Consider the following 21,663-nt stretch of genomic DNA (forward strand, 5'->3'; position numbering starts at 1 on the left):
GTTTAGAAGTTTTACACAGGGTTCCAAACTGAAAAGCTCTTCGGTGACTTTACCCTCTTAGGATAAAATCCACATTCCTTACCATGGTCCACAAGGCCGGTGGTGGTAGTAGCAGCAAACTCTAACATGCATCACTGCAAGCACCGTTCTAAGCATTTCCGTATATTAGCTCATTGAATCCTCACCATTACACACAGATGTTTGCCCTCTCATTTTGCAGATAGAACAACAAGGAAAGAGAAGGCAGTGTAACTTGAATCCAGGCTCTCTGGCTCCTCAGTCTCTGTTCTTACCTCTAAGCCCTACACCTCCCAACATGAGCTAGACCCTCTATACTTCTGGAAACTCACTACATGCCACATTCACTGCCACTCATTATATTCCAATGACACGGCCCTTCTTTCTGGGCCGCAAAGGTGCCTGTGTCTTTCTCCATACTAGTCCTTAGCACAAGTTCTTTTTTCTGTCTAAAATGCTCCTCCCACTGTTAAAACAACTGGCTCTTCATCCTTTAGGTCCCCGTTTAAACGTCACCTCATGGGAGTTTCATCTTCGACCATCCCATCTAAAATAGACCCTCTTCTCTCTTTTATTTTCTGCCATAGCACCTTTATTACCTTCCTAGCATTCATCACCATTTGAAATTTTACTCTTTAAGTTGGTTCCCTGAGTTATTGCTTGCTTTTATTTCTAGACTAAAGGCTACATAGATAGCACTGGGGCCACTGTACTCTCAGTGCCTAGAATAATGACTGGCACAAAGTAGGGACTGGATAAATAACTACTTGCTGAATGAATAAAGGAATGAGTGATATTTTAAAGTGCATGCTTTAATTCTGAACACTGGTGGTACCTTCTCAGCCGCTCACTGATTGTGTACACATGACGGCCTTGGAACGGAGGTGGTGCATTGCCTGGTAGTGGAAATCAGTGCAGTTGCAGAGCTAATGACTGCTTAGTATGGCGGATGGAGGGTTGTAGGAAGCATGTAGGAAGTATGGAATGGATAAATAAACATCTGTCACTGCCAGAGTAATTTGCAACCTTAAAAATGATTCTACTTTTTCACAGCCAGTTGTGGACAAATCTCTCCTTAAATATCACCATGTATTCCCATACTACTTCCAAAGTAGCTCAATCCAGAGCCATCAGAAAGTTCTGTTAGAAAGATCACTCTTACCACTGGCAATCATTTGTCTTCACTCTTCCTGCTGAAACCATGCAGAATCCGTGAAATACCTTTGCTCCAATACACAAATGACTGTCCTTGTTCAAGTACCCAGGATGGAGCCCAATACCTCTGGTGGGAATAAACAGTATGAGAGTAGCACATCTTCCTTCAGTGATTCTACTCTTCTTAAGTGGCTACAAGTTTTGGGGTTTTTTTTGTTTTTGTTTTGTTTTTTAATTGAAAGACACAAGGTAAAAATAAAAGAAAATAAGAAAACACTTAAATAGGGGCGCCTGGGTGGCACAGCGGTTAAAGCGTCTGCCTTCGGCTCAGGGCGTGATCCTGGCGATCTGGGATCGAGCCCCACATCAGGCTCCTCTGCTATGAGCCTGCTTCTTCCTCTCCCACTCCCCCTGCTTGTGTTCCCTCTCTCACTGGCTGTCTCTATCTCTGTCAAATAAATAAATAAAATCTTTAAAAAAAAAAAAAGAAAAAAAAGAAAACACTTAAATAATATGCTCATGGATTTATGTACCCAAACATCTGGTCGAGCCACAGATCACACATAGACAGTCCCTAAAAGTTCAAACGCTTCCATGAGATCACTTCTAATTGTGAAATTTAGTTCATAGTTCCTTTGGGGGGAAAGTTTTTCCCTTAATTCCCCATTAAATCTCTTTTTGTTCAGTTCAGTGTTCTGAATTGAGGGTGACCGTGCCCCCAGGAGACAAGGGGCAGTGTCTGCAGACACCTGCAGTTGTCCTTACTGGAGCTGGGGACAGGGGACTACTGGCATCTGGTAGAGACTCCAGTGCTGCCCGACATTCTACAATGCACAGGACGGCACCACCTCCCACACCCCCATGACCCCACAACCCCCCCCCCCACAAGACAGAGCATCATCCCACCCAAAATAGCAAGGGTTCCAAGGTCAAACACACTCTCCATCCAGTGATTCTCAGTGGGGGCAGTACCGCCCCCTTGCGGGAACTTTGGGAATTTGTGGGGTGCTTTTCCATCATCATGTCCCGCAACCCACAGAAAACCACACACTGAAGAATTATTCTACAACCCATGCAACTTTAAAATCTCTCACTTGGGGCGCCTGGGTGGCACAGCGGTTAAGCGTCTGCCTTCGGCTCAGGGCATGATCCTGGCGTTGTGGGATTGAGCCCCACATCAGGCGCTTCTGCTATGAGCCTGCTTCTTCCTCTCCCACTCCCCCTACTTGTGTTCCCTCTCTCACTGGCTGTCTCTATCTCTGTCGAATAAATAAATAAAATCTTTAAAAAAATAAAATAAAATAAAATCTCTCACTGGCCATTCCCACAGAAGAAAAACCCATATATAATCATCTAAACCTAGAACCTAAATCTCTTTACATGTAAATGAATTGCTTATTTTTGCATGGTTTTAAATTATATTACATTTTCCAGTAATGTAACTATCATGTGAATTAAGGGAAGTGGATACTTTATTTTGCTAGAAACTTCACAGAGAGTTGTTCGCCATTTTAGAAAAACTGAGTCAGTCACTTGACAGAAATACCGTTAGTGGCGTTGGGGTGACCAAGACAACACACCAGGACCAAGGTATGTTTTCAGCTGTTCTATGAAATGATTTTAGGAAGAGGAGCAAGCACTTCCCATCTTAAGTTCTACATACTACACAGTCCTCTTCCTGTAACCATTTCCAACGTGGGCAATACAAGTACCTATTAAACCCCATATTATTTCATTATGCATTATTTTCTGTTGTTTCTTCTCTGAAATATCGTTGGGATACTAGGTCCACATACACACACTTATTATGTGTGCAGGTGGGTTATATTATCTATGAGTTTCATTTCAGAAGGGTCTGGGAGCACTAGGAAATGCCTGGCATGAAAAGGAGAGCACTGGATGTACTAGGATTATGACCACTGTTGTTGCCCATCAAAGCCTTCTGGGATCTTGATTCTCTTTTCCAATAAAATTACCAACCCTTAGAGCATCTTGCCCTCTGCAAATCTGATTAAGATGCCATTGATATCCTCACCCAGATAACTGAATAAATATGTTTAATATAAGGCTAATGACTGATGTTGGGCAGTGGAATTCACTTTTCTGTGCTTTTTCCATAGAATTCCGCACCTACCCTTTCAACTACCTTTATACAACTTGGTATGAGAGATAGCCCTCGAAAATTGCCACAGAACAGGGGCCAATCACCTCTTCCAATGGGTGGGACCCTTTACTGACCTCTCTTCCCACTACTAAAGGCACCTGGATATTTCCAGGAAAGTTTCTATGAAATGAAATGGTCATTTGAATTATTGAGCTCATCCAACAATGAGAAGACAAACTTTCTCTAAAAAAATAAATAAATCAGGGGAGGCTTGGATGGCTCTGTTTGTTACGTGTCCAGCTCTTGATTTTGGCTCAGATCATGATCTCACGGGTCATGAGATCAAGCCTTGCATCAGGCTCTGCACTCAGCATAGAGTCTGCTTGAGATTCTCTCTCTCCCTCTGCCCCTCTCCTCACTCTCTCTCACCAAATAAATAAATAAAATCTTTTAAAATCAATCAACCAATCAATCAATCAGATGACAGATGGACAGGAAGCAAACAAAACAAAGGCATATACGACCTTGAGAAGAATGGAGAACAGACACTTCTGTCTGGGTAGCATGAGTGTTCAGATAGATTTTTCTTTCAAAAAGCCCTTAATGAGTCCATATTGAATGGTATATCATTAAATATCCGGTATCATCAAGAAGCCCAAAATCATTCCCAGGAATCTGGAATCCTTGAAGCATCTTCAAGGAAGAGTGTTGGAGAATTAAATATATTCCAACAAAAACATACCCATATTATCATCAATTGTAAAATTGTTTCCAAATGATACTTGACCTTCTTTTACGACATCATTTAAATCACCAATAGGACTAGCTAATTCGCACTGTCTCTTGAGCTTTTCTTAAATATTTAAGAGGAAGTTTAAATTCTTAGTGGTAGAAATACAATTCTTATTACAGGACACATTAATGAAAACTCTTTAGTTAGGTTACAAAGTATACGTGTGTGCACTTCAGCTTGCGGTAGAAGTGGGAGAACTGTTTAAATTCGACTTTTAAATGTATAAAATAATGCCAATATAAAACAGTTTTTTTCCAAAACAAAACCCTGTTGTTTTAAAATGTATAATTTTGACTGAAACATTTAGAGCATTTCTAAATTAGTTTGTATTTTGACATTACTTAGATAAATGTGCCAAAGAAAACTTGTCTTTAACTGTAATAAGCGTATTTGCGGTTTATTCCACTTGTTCTTTGTAACCCTAACGAAACAATTTACCAAAATTATAGAGAAGTAAAGTGTTGAAATGACAGCATAAAAGATTCTGTCCCCCTAAAATTACAGGTAGGAAAACTACAGTCTACAGAAATGAAAATCACCGGTTGCCTCTCATTTTAAGCCCAATTTTGGTTCCCCGTAAATCTTTATAAAACCCATACCGCGAAAACAAGAGAACCATAAACCACCAGAGATCCATGACATTTCCTGGAACCATGAGAGACTAATACTTCCATCTGAACCAAAGGACTATCAATCAACAACTGTGTCTTTTGAAAAATAAGAGAAGGGGCAGGGGGAGGGGAGGGCAGACGGAAATGGCAGGTGACAAGGCCTTTGTGAAACCCTGCATCACTACCTAGCAATGCCCTTCACCCCTCATCTCATCTAAAACCTCTTTTCCACAGGGCTCAGCATACTTCAGAAGTCACAGCTTTATATCCTGGACTTAAAGGAAAAATTAAAAAAAAAAAAAACAGATGGTATAGTGTACTGAGATGAATATTGCCCCCCAAAACTCATGTCCATCTAGAACTTCTGAACATGACCTTATTTGGAAGTTGGGTCTTGGCAGATGTAATCAAGATGAGGCCGTCTTAGGTGAGGTGGTCCCGACCTTCAACAACTGTTGTGCTTGCAAGAAGAGGGGAATTTGGACACAGACACACACGGAGGGAAGACAGCCATGTGAACAAAGGCAGAGACTGGAGTGACATGCCTGCACGCCCAGGAATTCCAAAGACGGCAGCTAACTGCCAGAGGAACAGAAGGGACCGGAAGCATCCTCCCTTAGTGTCTTCAGGGACAGCACCGCCCTGCCAACTCTTGAATCCAACTTCCAGTCTCCAAAACTACGAGAGAACAAATTTCTGTTGTTTTAAGCCACCCAGTTTGTGGTGCTTTGTTACAGTGGCCCATGGGAACCACTACCTATCCTTACAGGCTTTGCCTACAGAGATGTTTCTCCAGATGGTCTGGAAAATGTCCTGGTCCCCAATTTCCCAAGCCTGTGAAGTCAGAATCTGTGGGGATAGAGCCCGGGAGTCTCTTGTAACAATCAGCTCCACTAGAGGTTTACATGCATTTGGTTGAAGGCACCAAGGGCGTTGGAATGGTGGAATGGTCAAAGGGTCTTCACATTTTCCTTTATACTTACTCCTCCCTGTGCACCTGCTGTGTATATATCTAATAAACAGCTAGAGCCGTAGAGCCAGCCAGTCCCGGGCCAGCAAGGCCCTGAGGAAGCCACTTCCCGTGTTTGGATGAGTCTCCCCATTTATGCAGAGCCCAGGAGGAAACATGGCGTTGCTGAGAAGAGCGGATGGGCTTATGCCAATAAAGTGCTTTGCACACAGGAAGCTCTTAACTGATGCTGGATTAGTGTTTCTTACTTTCCCATTTTATCTGAATTGAAGTTCTTTCTGGACCATATTTGTCATCTGGGGACAAATTTGATTTTGTCTCCAGAACACGAGTACTGAAAGTACAAAAGCAATGGGGATCCCTTACTGCGTGCTTATGACCAGGCTTCTGCATAGCATCAGGTGACGTAGGCCTTCTTATCTCTGTTTGACAGACAGGAATCTGAAGTTCACGGAGGTTAAGCGACTTGAGTAAGATATTAGGGGTTTAAACCCAAGTGCAGCCTTCACTCTGAGCCTGTACGATACGTGTGTACTTATTGTCTGGAAGGGGAAAGAACACCAGAACGCTTGCTCTAGGCGTTCTCAGGTAAGGGATTCATCTTGTAACGTAATCCATGTTAATGCATCATGAACACATTAGCTTGCATTCGTGTGTCTGAATGTCCTTTATTAGTGTAAAAAACTTAACTTGTATGGAAGATAAAGAAAAAGAGGAAGGCACCAGAGAAAACGTTTGGCCGATCCTTGGCCGTGTAAGGATCTGAAGACCAGCAGCGTCAGCATCACAGGAGAGCTAACATCAGAAACACCACCTCTGGCCCCTCCCCTGACCTGCTGAACCAGAACGTGCATTTTAGCAAGAGTCCCCAGGTGATTACTCTGCACTTTAGAATCTGAGACAACCTGGGTTTATTCAACTCAGACAGGAGGTGACTGCAGAGGGGCCGTAACACAGCCAAAGCTGGTGCAAGAATGTCACGTTTCTAATACGATGCGGGGGGGGGGGGGGGGGCATGAAATTTGTAGAAAGAGAACAGAGACAGCACCATGAATGAAAAATAAGTCCTAAATATAGCATGTCAGAGTGCCATCTGTGATTCGGGGAAATGACTCTGAAAATTGGGTCAGAGCTATTCTAATAAGCAGAATTAAAACCAAGTATGGAGTTAGAAGTCAGGGAAGAATATGAATGGGTCCAGAGTTAAAAGTCATTATATACTTGGTGAATGAAGTCAGAAAAAGTGAAGAATAACAATGGGAGCTCACACTTATTGAATGGCTATACAAGCACTCACGAAACTACTACCACGTGGGTGAGCTCAAGCCTCTCAACAGCCAGATGAGACCTGTAGCCACTGAGGCCCCCGAGGCTGGGCTGCACAGTGCATACCAGGCCAGGAAGGCCACAACCCAGCTCTGCGTCTCCTGCACACCTCAGACCCCTTCTCACATCATGCTGAAATAAAGCCTGCAACAGTATTTGTCCAAACTGCCAAGGTCAGATACAGTCCATAGCCGCCTGTAACTTGCAAAGAGGCCCTGAGGATACATGAACGCGTAAGTTTCATGTTGATTTCGGGAGAGGCACACACACAGGGAAGCTCAGTGAAAGCATTTGCAGCCTTCAGGCTTCGGGCTTGTGGGTGAAGTTTACTGCTCTGCTACAATGGCTGCAAAGGGTCTCCACCCAAGTCTCCAGCCCTGCAGCTCCACTGGATAGGGAGACTTACCACCACTCAGGAGCACTGAACAATGTCGAGGCAACAAGAACTGGAACACACAAGACCCTGGGGAAGGAGCTTAGGCTGAGGGAGTATGACAGCTGTCAGTAGCCCCTGGTGTGGGGATGCTCCCTCCCACTGAGCAGGACCTCCACTCTGAGGAGCTCCTGCAGAGCGTCCAGTCTCTCCCAGAGCCAGAGGCAGCTGATGCACTCGCTCCGTGTTCCTGCCTTCTCCTCAGACCTCATGAGCAGTCCCAGGCCCTGGTTCATCCCAACCCACCACCTGTAAGAAACTTACACAAAGGGGCTTCTAGATCAGCAGGGTGCTGCACTGGGCCCCCTGTTGCCTTTGACCTACCCGATCATCCAGCTACATTTTATATTTTTCTAAAACCAAAGAAACAGCATTGTACCCATCTCCTTTCCACTTGTGTCTTGGTACGTAAAAGTCTAGTTTCCCGCCTTTCAGTCATCACTGTGGATCTTTCAGACAGGTTTAAGGAGGGCTGCGATGGCAAATAAGAGACATGGGTGGTAGGATCTCAGCATTGCTACGGACAAGCTTCACGTCTTTGGCAAATCATCATCTTTCTGAACCTCTAGATGTTTGCTTGATCGTCTGCCATGAATGTCTTGTTAATCAAAGGGGATGAACAAAATTATCTCCTAAAATCCTTTCTAGGCATGAGGTTCTGGAATTGTTAATACCAGAACTGAAGTTTTTAAAAATCCCTACAACTTTTGAGCCTTGAATTGGCACACACTGGCTAGCAAGTTTACTTAGCAGTCTGCACCCACCTTCTGTAACTCCATAAACAGGTACGGAGTATCTCCTGTCTACAAAGCCCATGGGGAGAAGTATCATTATCCCTATTTTATAGACATGGAAACCAAAGCTCAGAGAGAGAAGTAATTCATTGAAAATCACAAGACCAGTGTGTGCACGAGGAACCAGAGCTCAACCCCAGGTCCATGACTCCAAAACCCGCTGTTTTAATTATCATGACATGTCCTGAGGTCATTTCTCTATAAGACTAAGCTAAAATTTCTGGGATTGGCTCTTCCTACTCTCCAAAAAGCACTTTCCTCTGTAGCTTCGACCCCATGATTGATTACCTTTAATATGTCTGAATTCTGACCCAAATAAATATTTGCAAAGCCATCTTTCAGTAAATCTAGTCCAGTATTGTAACAATGATAAAAAAAAAAAAAAAAAAAAAAAAAAAAAAAGGAAAGAAAAGAAAACTCTACCAGAGGTGGCCATCTTATAAAAAGAAAGCTCCACTGAGTAGTTCCAATACCATATATGTCCAAATCTTCCCACTAGCCTTTAAAAAAAAAAAAAAAAAAGGGTAGCTGAGTGACTTGGAATTTGTTATTTTCCCAAGTGGGGGCAAGTTCCTCAGAATCCTCCAAGTATCCAAAATGTATTTTAATGAAAGAAAAACAAATCATTGTAATCCTTAAAGAAGGATTCTCATTATTTAAGAGCAGTATATGCAAATATTTCATTCTTACTTGCAAAATCATTACATTGTAGCAACTCAGGAATTTTCTTCAACTTTAGAGAAGAAAAAAAAAATCAAGCCAAAAGCACAATATGGACTTTATAAATCTGAAATGTAAACATTACCTCAAAAAGAGTGTTCTCATGAAAGCAGCTCAAGTATAAAAAAGAAATCAGTAAGAACCTTGCACACGTGACTGCTACGGTCGTATGTCTGATTTTTAAAACTTCTTTCTTTAATGTAGAAAATTAACTCTGTCAATGCCACAAGCATGCCTCTTATTTTTACTAGAAAGGACTAGGGCTCATTTATCTGACATAGAAAGCTGACGCATAATCACATAAACTAAAAAAGTCACACTGAAAATTAGCAACTTTTTTTTGACCTAGCACTCTCGCTTTTTAGAATCCATCCTTACATAAATAAAAGACAGTTGAGAAAACGTGTACAAGTATACCAGAGGCAGCGTTTATTATGCCTGCAACCAGACAAAGCCAATAACCACCTGTATCAATAAGGGGAGTACAGGGATGCTATGTAATGTGTAGGGCCATTAAAAAAACCAATATGGACTCATCTGGAAAGAACCCTAGGAGCTATTAGCAAACAAACAAAACAAAAGCAGCAGTTTACTGAGGAATATTATGGAATAATTCCACTTCAGTTAGAAAAACAAGCAAGAAACAACAAAACTCCAAATGGGCAGGAAAGTTCTTTCTATATAAAGGTTTGCATAAACATACAGAAAGGCTAAAGGTGGCTGCCTGTCGGCAGAGGACAAGTGGGAAACGTGGGGTGGGGGGGTGGATAGTAAATGTTGTCTTTTACTGTCTGACAACCAGCAAGCATTACTTTGGCAATTAAAACAATCAAGGAGGGGCGCCTGGGTGGCTCAGTTGGTTAATGTCTACCTCGAGCTCAGGTCATGATCCCGGGGTCCTGGGAATGACCCCTTCCCTCCCTCATCAGGCTCCCTGCTCAGCGAGGGAGTCTGCTTCTCCCTCTCCCTGAGCCCCCACCCCCGCCCTCCTGTGCACTCTCACTGTCTGGCTCTCTATCAAATAAATAAATAAAATCTTAGGGGGAAAAAAAAATAATCAAGGAAGTAGACACACCCTCGGAAAAGATGAAAGTCAGCAAATCCGAGAATGGGTGCATGTTCTGAAGTATCAAAAAGCACCTCCAGATTTGAACACAGTGAATATAAACACGGTGGGAAAGAAAGAAACTTCTTTCTGTGATTGCTCTCATCTCAAAAGCCCAGCAAGCCCACGGCAGGTCTCCGCTACTGTGGGCATCCCTGTGATGCCTGAGCCAGATGCTGAGGCTGGGTGACCGGCAATGCAAGGCAGGATACGTCAAACCCTGCCTCTCTACATGGGGATTTGTCTTGCCTTGATAACCAGCCAGGAAGATCAGAGAACACGAAACATAACACAACTTACCCTCTGCTTCTCCATGTCTGACAGTGACTAGCTGTGCTGTTTTGGTCCTTACACACAACAGAGGGAATACCCTACATTCCATCTACCCTTCGTCCTGTCTCAGGGTCCTACACTACGTAACATTTTCTTCCCCTGCCTAGAGCAAATACAAATTCTTGCCCCAAAGAGCATGTTTCACATGCTGACAGCTTCAAATAAATACACCACAGATGTTCAAAACACGTCTCACAAAGGCAATTTGTTGTCAAGGAGGAGATCAGTATGTGCACTGGTTTAAATTTTCTCTATTTCCCATCTTGCAAGCTTATGTAAGTACAACCTGACACGCTATCTGAGCAAAGGAACCAATTAAAGAGGCCAAGTCATCCCATTAATTCAAAACTGACTTCTTTTGACCCAAAGTACAACTTCATGTTGGCACTGACCCGTGGTCACTGAGGCAGACCAAAATAAGTACATTCCTCCTCAGCGTGAGATCACAAAGGATGCCATCAGCAAGACTACTTCCCTTCCAGTCCCCTGGGGGTCTTCACAGAACAGGGGTCACAGACTGAACGGAACAGCGTTTTACAGGAAGTCTGAACGGCACTTTCCAAGAGATTATTGATTCAAAAACGTCCAGTCCATTAGCTGTGACCCACCATTTATCCCTTTGGGGTAGGTCAGACTACACTAGTTCCTCTATACCCTAAAATTGTTGAAAGGCAGTTTACATTTAGGGCATCCCAGCAGAGGGGAAAAAATCACATCGTTTCGCTCTTGCAAATATTCAGATGTGTATAAATAATCATTAACTGGATTATTCAAATGTTTTTCTAAGAAGGACCTTACCCTGCAAGGGGCCATATTAAGATTTACTTAATTATATTCTAGAATCACAGAAGTACCCAGAAGATCAAACAACCTTCTAAAAAATTAGAAGCTACTAGAAGTTTCATCTAACAGCTGCTCTAACTTTTTCTTATACTAATTGTCTTTTAGTTCTTTTGGGGGGGGGGAGAGAAGGGAGTAGAAAATCTCAATTCTGTCTCCTCACACATATATTTCTTACCACTATTAATTTTCCGTTATTTCTCTCGGTGGTCTTCTCTCAGGCAAATCGGAGCCCGGAGGTCTCAAAGGGGTTTTAGGAATTTCCCTCAGACCAATATTAATGTTCAAAGACCTCTCCCTGCCAGGCCCACTATTTGCCTCCCTTTTGTTAAAGGCAAACACTACAAAAGAAAACGGGCGCTTTGGCTTTTTTAATACATTCCCCAAAATCACTAATTGGGAAATGATAACACTACATTCATTCAATGGTAACACTTTTCAAACACTTGAATGCTGACATTAAGAAAGTTGTTTGTTTGGGAATATGTTTTCAACGCCAACCAAAAGCGGTTCCCAAAAGCTAGACGTCCAACTGACTAAATATTATACTTCTGCTGCCATCTTGTGGTCAATCTTGAAATCTCACCCTCTCGCCCTTCCCTCTCCCTGCAAGGCTTTCTCTCCCTATCTTTTGGAGGCACCTACACCCAGATCCTAAGGATTCCCATTCTTCAGTAGACGGGGGTACAGTCTGCATTATGCCCTGAAGGAAGACTGCACTAGTGCTAATTCCTCCTCCTGCCTATACATTCTCTCCTTTCTCCTCGTATTTTTCTCATTTTTCCGCTGGCATTCTCTTCACAGTAACAGCTTTCAAAAAGGTTTTCTCCTCATTTAATCTAGTTTCCTACAAGTCAATGAAATACAGAAACACAGGAAAATACATTTGTCTTTGTTTTAAAGATTTACCCTTCCAAACTGTTTCCAAATTGCATTTTTACAAAGAAAGAAAGAAAGAAAGAAAGAAAGAAAGAAAAGAAAAGAAAAGAAAAGAGAAAAGAAAAGAATCATCGTAGTCTTTCCAGCTACAAAATGCCACACTGCCACCCTCCAAAATGCCACACGGCCACAGATGCCACCGCAGAGTCTCCGGATCCAAGGAGGAGCCCTGGGGGGAGTGGAGAGGCCACACTGCACTGCAGACACTGCAGGACAGAGCCCCCCAGGGCCCCGGGGGCAGGGTGGGGACTGGGGCCCAGCATCCTTCATTCTTTCCCAGCTGTCCTGGTCACCTGTGGGCCCTGCTGTGGAACGGCAAAGAAAGTCACAGATCTGGGGGGAAATCCAATGTTTTTCTGATGATATATTGGAGTAAATAATTCTTAACCACACTGCTCTGTCATCAGAGCAAGAGTATATTTTATAGAATAGAATAGAATATAGCTCTATGTCCCCCCTCTAGCCCTTGTGGAGAAACTGAGTCACCAAAGACGAGCACCCAGGTAGCTCAGGTAGCTAGAATCTTCCAAACTAGGGTAAGGGTGAGTAAGGAAATAAGCATGAGAACAATCTGTTTCATTCCCGTTGAAAATGACTTCAAGGGGCGCCTGAGTGGCTCAGTCAGTGAAGTGTCTGCCTTCGGCTCAGGTCATGACCCCAGGGTCCTGTGATCAAGTCCCAAGTTGGGCTCCCTGCTCAATGGAGAGTCTGCTTCTCCCTCTGCCCCGCACCCCTGCTCCTGCACTCTCTCTCTCTCAAATAAATAAATAAAATCTTTAAAAAAATGATTTTAAAGCGATCTTTCCCCATCCTCTTCCGTATACCCATCTATACACCATCAATATGTTTAGACTTTTTTCTTAAAACTTAGCTTTATCATAAGCGATCATAGCTTTGATGTGCTTGTTACATGTTTTCCTCACTTCGTGAAATTCCTAATTGTTCACATACAATAAACTCCCTTGTGCACTGCCCAGTAAGCCTTCCTTGGTGCCGCCAAGAACACGGACATCACACTTGGGGACACGTTGCTCTGCAGTGGACGTGCTAAGTAGAGTGGAGTAAGTCTAACAACTGTTGTTTATAAGTAAGTAGCTTTGAGGTTCACGGGGTCAAGATTTTGACTTTTTAGAGGCATGGTTCAGATCAGAAGTTCTCAGACATTTTTTCTGCAGTGACTCACGAGACGGGTGACGTTCCCAAGTGCAACACTCTCCTGTGAACAGACATGACCGCTTGTGGATTCTGTGCAACTTCCTGCCATATACTTGCAATCCCTCCAGTCCAGAAAGCCCACCAGAATGCTAGAAAAAGCCTCTCCCCAGAGAGGTCTGCGAACGCTCTTATTTCCTAAGACACAAGTAATTCACCGGTTTTGACTTTTCAGCAATCACTGACTCATTTTAACCTCCAACTAATCAAATGCACAGCCCTGGGTGTCGGAACCCCCCAGCTGGAAGCTGCCTGAGGAAGACAAAGGATGCTGTCTTGACTGCTTCAGAGTGGTCTTGCTCTCTGCCAGGAGACTGAACTGAATAGGGACTGGTTTTATTCTCTCGAAGGTTCACACCTTAATGTATAAAAGAATTTTCTATGTTGAGGATTTGGGGCATCTGTAGCCAAGTTCCTCCGCGGCAATGTGATGAACGAAATTAGCATTATCTACACCACATGGGCAATGAGAGGCATCGAGAAAAATATTAACATTTACCCAAAGGCTTTAGATTGGCTCCTCAGACAATAATAGTAGCACACAGTTGTATAAACAGACCTACAAATATTTGTAAGCAGCAAACACAGAAGTATTTTGAGGATCCCTGTAAGGTTTACTAGCAGCATTACTGCAGTGTTTGAGGTCAGAGTGCTCATATAAAGACACATTCGAGGATTAAAACACATTTCGAAGCCCTGTCTAATTTGGACCAGAAAGGAAGAACAGTTTGAATTAGCAACAAATCTGAGCGAATATGTTAAGAACTATAGTTGGATACTTTTTATCACAAGTGCAAAATTTCAACCAACAAGGTAATTCCTGCAGGTGTCTTACTGGATTAGCTTAATATAGATAAACACTCAGAAGAAACCAGTACATCCGGGTTATCGCCTGACAGGCCAAAGTGCTATCAATGTGTTCATACGCACAACAGAATCAACAGAAATCAACTCCTGGTTCCACAAATAAAAACAGATAAAACACAGCTAACACAGTCAATTCACTGGACAGGACAAACTACAGATAGTATTTTAAAACTTTCTAGTCCACGCAAACTTTATATCGCTTGAATTTAAAACTACACTATTTCTCCAGGTAGCATGGGTTTCTAGTACATTCATATATAGCAAACAATATGGACTAAAAGCCACATGCTGCACAATGAAGGCTGCGATCCTCCAGTACTGTTTAGTGAGGGGTAAGGTTGAGAGTTTTTAAAAAGGGATCTGTTGTTTAAGAACACTACGTAAAATAAGGAGACTACGTCCACCATCCATCTTCACATAATAAAACAAGTCTATGTCAAAGATACAGTTTCTGGAAATACCCATTTTTTACAGAGCCAATATTCTAAAGCGTTTTATATTTCAATATGAACAATAGATATTTTTTTAAACTTTAGAAAATTCAAATTGCATAATACCTGAATCATTTGAAGTTATGATAGGTTTTTCGAAGTTTAGAGTAGCATTTTGAGCAAGAAGTCTGCTCTATGTTTGCTGTTTTATGATTTTTGCAAATGAAACCGATCTGGCAGGAGTTAGAGAGGTTAAGGTGGAACAGAGAGACACGGGGACCCAGAGAGAGAGAGACAACACAGGCAGACCCAAGGACAAAGGACGGGAGGTGAAAAATCATCAATGGGTGAAAGGAGGAGGTGCACTTCCACAAGGAGCAACAAAGCCTGGTGCTCAGAGCCGGTTCTGGGAAGCAGTCTTGGGCTGCGTGCCCAGGACCAAGAGCAAGCATCTGACAAACTGCGAGGTGCCACGATCTATTTTATCCTAACAGCCCAAGCAGTACATCTTCCGTTCCACAAGACACTGATTTGGGCCAACCTAGAAGAATTTTACAGTAAGAACTTCTGTAAGCATAAAAGGCATAAAATGAATCAAGTGGCAATGTGTGTGTGTGTGTGTGTGTGTGTACACACATAGACACACACACAGACACGCATACACATAACCATACACAAATAGCCTTTGCTCTTCAGGGACCCAACAGCGTGGCAACAACAAAGGAAGACTCAAGGTCAGGACTCCTTTTTGACAATTCCCAAACTCGAGAGCTTTCACTTTTGTGAAACAGGATATGCTATCCCTGGTTTATCTCCAAGCTCACAGTAACGTCCAAGAGCTACAAGAACCCGAGATAAGACAGGGTCCCGAACTCTGATAAGCCCATTCTCAATGGCAAATGAAAATAAGTATCCATGCTCTGAGCAACTACAAAATCACCTGAAAATCCGATCAAGAGAAAGGGTTTCAATGCACTCTCGGCCTCCACTACACTGGAGGGAGAGAGGGCACTTAGGAAGAGAGGAAGAAGATAGTACATCGTTTGTTGTTTCAGGTCTGTTAGAAATAGTCTCATAAGGGTCGGTCCAATTTCTAATGAATACGTGATTAAATGTGAACTTTCAACCTACACGTAGATCAATGATTCAAATGGAGCAAGAATTCCTGGTACATTACAAATACATCTGGAAAATGCATGATTACAGACCCTGAGCCAATCTCGAAGCCAAGTGAATGGGTCTTACATAAGAAGCACAGACAGATGATAAGCTGAAGAAATCAATTCACCAAGTCTGGTGCTGATGCAAAATTAAGAAACCTGAACTATCTTTCGGGTCCCATTTCTAAGATCCTTTAAAAGGCACTTCAGGGACAGTTTGCTCTGTTTTCTCATCACTGAAAGCAGGGTACAACTTTGACCAAAAGGAGATGTGAAGTGCTCACACTCTGTCCTCTCCCAATGACATGTGGTGAGACCGCAGGGTGTTGACAAGCCACCTTGCATAAAACCCTCCCCTGCCCTCCTCATCCTGACTCCCCTTAAATTCTTGTCATAAATATTACTCATTTGAGCAAACTAAATGAATGTCCTCTCCCAGAAGCTGTTAAACTATTACTATGTTAATCTGGAAAGGATAACCAGTTAACATATTGATATATTGTCACTTAGTAATAGATTCCTTTCAATGGGAGGGTTGGTAGGGACGAAGGGATTAGCATGAGCAGTCTGCAAGGCAAAAGGCAAAGGGTATAAGGAATGGTGTCCAAAGGAGGCAACCATGATCACTGTCACAACCATCCAATTCATCAGCCCCGCCTACGACATGAGAAAGGTGGGAAGGAAGCAAAGGGAAAGACTGGTATAGGACAGTCTCAGGAGCAGGACTGCCTGAGAAAACCCCAGCCAGGTGTGTGTGCTGGGTACGAGAGCTCGCTGGCCACTTCTCAGGAGGTCCACTGAGTGACGGCTCTAACACTCTTTTAACGAAAATCCTATTCTAATTTAGGTTCGGTGATTTCTATTTGAAGGGACTCACCCGTTCCTAAGATGGAACTTGCCCAGTTCCAAGGGGAGAGAGTGTTGCCGCTTAGAACTTGGGCTCTGGAAACGTCAAGGTTTGGGTTTGAAACTTGTGTCTCACATTTCCTAGCTGTGAGATCTCAGGCAAATGACTTCTTCAGGACTGATTCTTCAGTTCACTCTCTGTATTACCCTTGCTATTTTAAAGTACTGTGGATTTTCTCTACCAACAGTTAATAAGCGGGGCCCAGAATTCAGCTGGTACTTACTTCATTGAAGTTGCTTATGTCAAAATTAGGCCAAATCCCTTGATTTAGTCTGAAGGTTAAACCAGACCCGAATTGAATGAGAGATGCAAAAAGCAAAATGAGCTTTCTGGGGCACCCATCCCAAAGCATCCATGTCCCAGTGGAGGGAAGTTCAAGTTCCAAATGATGAATTTACATCATCAAAAATCAAGGGATTTGTGACAAGAATAGCTCAAATGTCTTTGGAATACAATCTCTTGTCCCCGTTACACATGAATATTGATTCCAGCCTGAGCTTGAGTTACTTTAAAAAGAACAACAACAACTGTTTGCAGTCCTCTGAGCCAAATGGGCAGCCAAAATAAGGAGGTGTGTAAAATTTTCGAGGAAAGAATTCAGGATATTAGGTAATTCTTGATGTGGGTATATACATTCAGGGAACTGAGAGTTCACAGAAAACGATGTAAAACACTTGGACCTAACTAGCAGAAAGTGATACATAAATTCAAAATATCATCATCGTCATCCAAAATACCCTACAGTTTTCCAACATAATCACTTGATCCCTACTGGGCATTTCTATGGGGTCTGAAAATGAGGACTGCAGTAAGCCGGACATTTTCTTTTTGAACATGATTATCATACTGTACACTTGATACTTACGCTGAGCACTCAGATCTTCCCTTTCCCTAGTATAATTTTCATCTAAGCATTCCTTGGATACTTAGATCATTCTTAACGGAGATTGTGCCGTAGACCCTCTGTGGACACATGGAAGTCTGGCTAATTGGACTGACTTGATTACAACAGTGAATTCTCCCATTTCCTTCCACTGCAATAAATGCTTAAGATATTTTTGCCACCTATTATGTAAATATTTTAGATTGCCATAATTTTCTAAAACGGTGCTTGGAGGAAAAGCTCTTTTATCATTCTGCCCACCAGACTCCTGTACTTTCAACGTACGTGTCTTGTTCGTATAAACACTGCATGTCCCAGTAAAGTTTGAAATGAACTCCTGAATAGCTATCACTCAAATTCTCTAGCAACTGCAAATGAGCATTAGCTTTGCAGTAAAGCAGTCCCTTCGGCCCCAGCAAGCCCATCAGGATGGCACAGCTTTCCACAAAGGGTGCGTGAGGTGACGGAATGTCTCGACCCCAAATCTAAGTATCTGAAAAGCAGAAAATACACTTTATCTTGAGAGCCCCTTGTTTGCTGTAAAAGGTTGGATCTGAGAAATACTTTTTAAAGGATATCCTTTCCTGACCAGAATGAAGTGTCCGACCAATAATTAAGTTGCTATCTTCTCTTTAAGTGCTAGGATGAATACCTGATTCCAATGGTTACTCTCCCCATTCATTATACCAGTCAAAATCCTTTAAACTCTAATGAGTCAGCCTCCCTAAAATACACTCCAGGCTCCATTTGAAAGTCTAAGAAACTAAGTGCTGAGTGGGGGAAAGTTTACCCTCCATCCCTGCGTAAATCAGAGCACAGAGGAAGCAGGAAAAGGCTCCAGAGACTTGCTTTAGACCCAGACACGCTCTGACCTCCACTGCGCATGATCCACGCCGAGGCCGAAGGCTCCTACCCCTAACTGCACAGCGCAGGGGCGGGGGTGGTCGGAAAGGGAGGATGATGTGTGCGAAGCAAAGACCAGCCATTTCCTCCCGGTGCATACAAACCCTCCTCTCTTTCCTAGAGAGATGTGCTCGTCAAGGAGAATAAAAGCGCCTCTGAGCGAGCTCCCGCGGGAGAGTGGACGCGGGGTGGGGAGAATTTCCTCCCGGGCCCTTGCAGAGCCTGGTGGAACCGCCCCTGTGCTGCCGAGGGGCGCTGGTTCCTCGGTAGGGGCACAGCCCAAGCACAGGGATCTGAAATTCCAAAAATGCGATAAAGCCCCGGCCGGCCCGTCGGCCCAGGAGGCGAGCAGCTGCCGGGTGACCGCTGATGAAGTGGCTCCTTAAGGAGGTGGGCAGATTGATTCCAGCTGCTGAGCGAGGGGCAGGGCAGCGGCCGCGGAATGCGCAGCCCGGCGGAGCCGAGCCTCAGCCCAGCCCCGGGCAGCCGCCCCCCCCCTCCCCCAACCAAGGGCAAGGCCAGATAGGAGCAGCGGCTGCAGTCTTGCCCTGGCAGCAGGAAGAATGCCATCGTTCCACCGGGTAGGGGCTTTCAGGGCAGGCTGCGCCAAAAGGTGCCATGTGGGCAGTGTCACTGTGTAGCTGGAGTGTCCCTCGGGAATCTGAAAACTGTCCCCTTAGACGTCGGATCAGAACGGGACCCACGTTCCAGAGGCGAATCCTTTCTGGCTGGTTCCTGTTTTTCTTCCCGGCCCACTCCCAGCTCCTGGCCCTCTTCTAACAGCTCCTCACCCCTCCCTACCCAGTCTCCTGTGTTCCCCTCCCCCACCACGCAGGCACACTAATCAATGCACAGGAGAGACAGACAAGGAAGGGGTGCAGAGGCAGAGTGGGGGCCCCTGACAGCGGCCTGGATGGACACTGGACAAGAACACATGCCCTTTGGAAGTGCTGGCCTCCAAGTCAGAGAGCTAAGGGGGAGGGACTCATTTGAGGGGTCCCCTGAGAGCCCCAAACTCAGACACCAAGTGATCTAAGTAGAAGAGGGAAGGGGTAAGAGGTAGGCGGGCATGAAGGCACGCCTAATGGAATATTCAATATCCTGCGAAATGCACTTTGGGCCGCGCGCTTCCAGAGACTAAAAGCCAGTAATGGGCTCTGGAGTCTGCACTTCCTTTCCCTAATGTCCAGAGGCGCTTTAATGCCGCAGCCAATCGATCAGCCTCCTCCGGTGAAGGCGGCGAGGGGAGTGCAAGAGCTTCCTACTTGCGGCCAAAGTCGCCCGGCCTCCTCTGCACACCAGCACCGCGCGACACACAACTTTGAACCGGCAGGACTGGGCTCTTAAAGTGTCCGGGAGGGGAAAGAAAGGAGCCCGGAGGCCCCCAGAGAAACGGCCCGCCTTTCTCTTTACCCCAACTTTTCCGCGGAAAAGTTTCCGCGGGAAGACAACAAGGAGGCAGCCTTATCCACCCGGGGGCACGGCTGGCCGTAGCCCCAAACCTGCTCCAGGTACAAGGTCACCGAGCCGCCTCCAAGCCCAGGGCAGCCCCAGGTGTGGCCCTTGTGGAAGGGACACAAACGAGGCACACGAACGTCCAGAAAGTGGGGTTTCTTTGCAATTTCTTGCTGACATCACTGAGGCGGCCTGGAAAGTGACCCTGTGAATAAACTTCTCCCGGTCTCCCCACCCCGGAGGCCGGATCCCGGCAGCGGAGACGCGCCCCCGTCCCGCCTCCCCACGCCCCTGCACCGTCCCCGCAGGACTCCTGCGCTGGGCAAGTCCAGTCCCTCGGCCCAAGCCGACCCCGTCCGGGCTCCGCCGCCCCTCCCCCGGGACGCTGGCACGGCCCCACCACGCACGCCCCGCGGCCTGCGTCTGGGGTCGCCTCGGGGAGCTCCGCGGCCCCGGGACGCGCGCGGCTCTGTCCGGGTGCGGGGCGGCCGAGTTAGCGGCGCGAGCAAACTTTCCGTCTCCTCCCCACCCCCACGCCACCGGGGCGCGTCTCCCCGAGGAGCTCGCCTTTCCCAGCCCGCCAGAGCCCGGCGCGGCACGTGACGGGCAGGAATAAAAATAAACACTTCCCAGGCCCCGGGCCGCGGGGGCACCCCACTCGGCGCGGCGGCGAGCAGGGGGCGCCCCGCGCCGCCCGCCCCACGCGCGCGCGCGCGCACCCCCAGCCCGAGCCGGGCCTGGGCTCCAGCCCGTCGCGCCCGGCCCGCGCCTACCTCTCGGACTTGGTGAACTTCCGGAACGCCTGTCGGAGGTCGTGGAAGGAGCGGTAGGTCTGCGGCTCCGCCGAGATGCCCTGAGCCCGGGTGGTGCGCGGCCCGATGTGCGGCGAGGGCGCGGGCAGCACGGACTGGCATTTGTGCAGCTTCCTCTTCAGCTCCTGGATCTCCTCCTCCTTCTCCGACAGCCGCTTCTCCAGCTCCTTGATCCTCTCCTCCTTGAGCATGAGAATCTTGGCAAAGTCTTCCTCCAGCTCGCTCATTTTCTCCCGGAGCCCCTCCGCGAAACTTTCCTCGGGCGCGGCCGGACGCCGGCCGGGGAGGCGAGCGCGGCGAGGGAGCCGAGGGGGCGCCGAGTGCGAGCGCGCGGCAGTGCTGCCCCAGGAGCGGCCGGCGGGCGCGGGGAGCCGCAGGCTGCGAGCCCTTTCTGCTGAGTGGCCTGAGAGCTCCGAGGGGAGGATGAGACGTCTAAAAGCGGTGGAGAGGAGAGGCAGAGTGCTAATCCCCAGCCTCTCGGGGGACTAGGTGATTATCTTTCATTGAGAAACCAATTAGAGCTGCCCGGCCTCCCCTGAGACCCCCTCCCCCGTCCCCTTTCCCAATCGCTCCGTGAGAACACCGCGCGCGCCACCCCACCGAAAGCCTGGCTTCCAGCTGGAGGGTTGGACCAGAGAGCCTGGTCTCACCCCATCACACAGTAATCACTCTTCCACGCTATATGGTACCAAAGGGAAGGGGTGGGGTGGGGGGAGCTTTATGCCACTTGATCCTTGAAATAGCAACAATTACCATGTGATCTGGCAGATGACGCAGCGCTTGTAACTGGAGCCTAAAGACTTGGTGGGGTGTGTGTGAGAGACAGTGTGAGATATTTCATAAATATTAGGCTGCCTTAGAGTCAGTAACCTGCATAAATTCATCTTTGTTT

The 21,663-nt window shown here is 45.8% G+C and overlaps 1 protein-coding gene across 1 annotated transcript in view; it reads right to left on the reverse strand.

Annotated features, from left to right (window-relative positions):
• The window catches only part of PRKG1 (protein kinase cGMP-dependent 1), a 1,185,830-nt gene extending 1,164,381 nt beyond the window's left edge, over nt 1–21,449 (reverse strand). Inside the window, exon 1 of the mRNA XM_026503976.4 lies at nt 20,733–21,449. Coding sequence (XP_026359761.1) covers nt 20,733–20,998 — 266 coding nt within the window. The 5' untranslated portion in view covers nt 20,999–21,449. The remainder of the gene's footprint in view (nt 1–20,732) is intronic.
• Between the last annotated feature and the right edge of the window lie 214 nt (nt 21,450–21,663).

The sequence above is a fragment of the Ursus arctos genome, unplaced genomic scaffold (assembly GCF_023065955.2).
Source record: "Ursus arctos isolate Adak ecotype North America unplaced genomic scaffold, UrsArc2.0 scaffold_7, whole genome shotgun sequence".
In the NCBI taxonomy this organism is placed as follows: Eukaryota; Metazoa; Chordata; class Mammalia; order Carnivora; family Ursidae; genus Ursus; species Ursus arctos.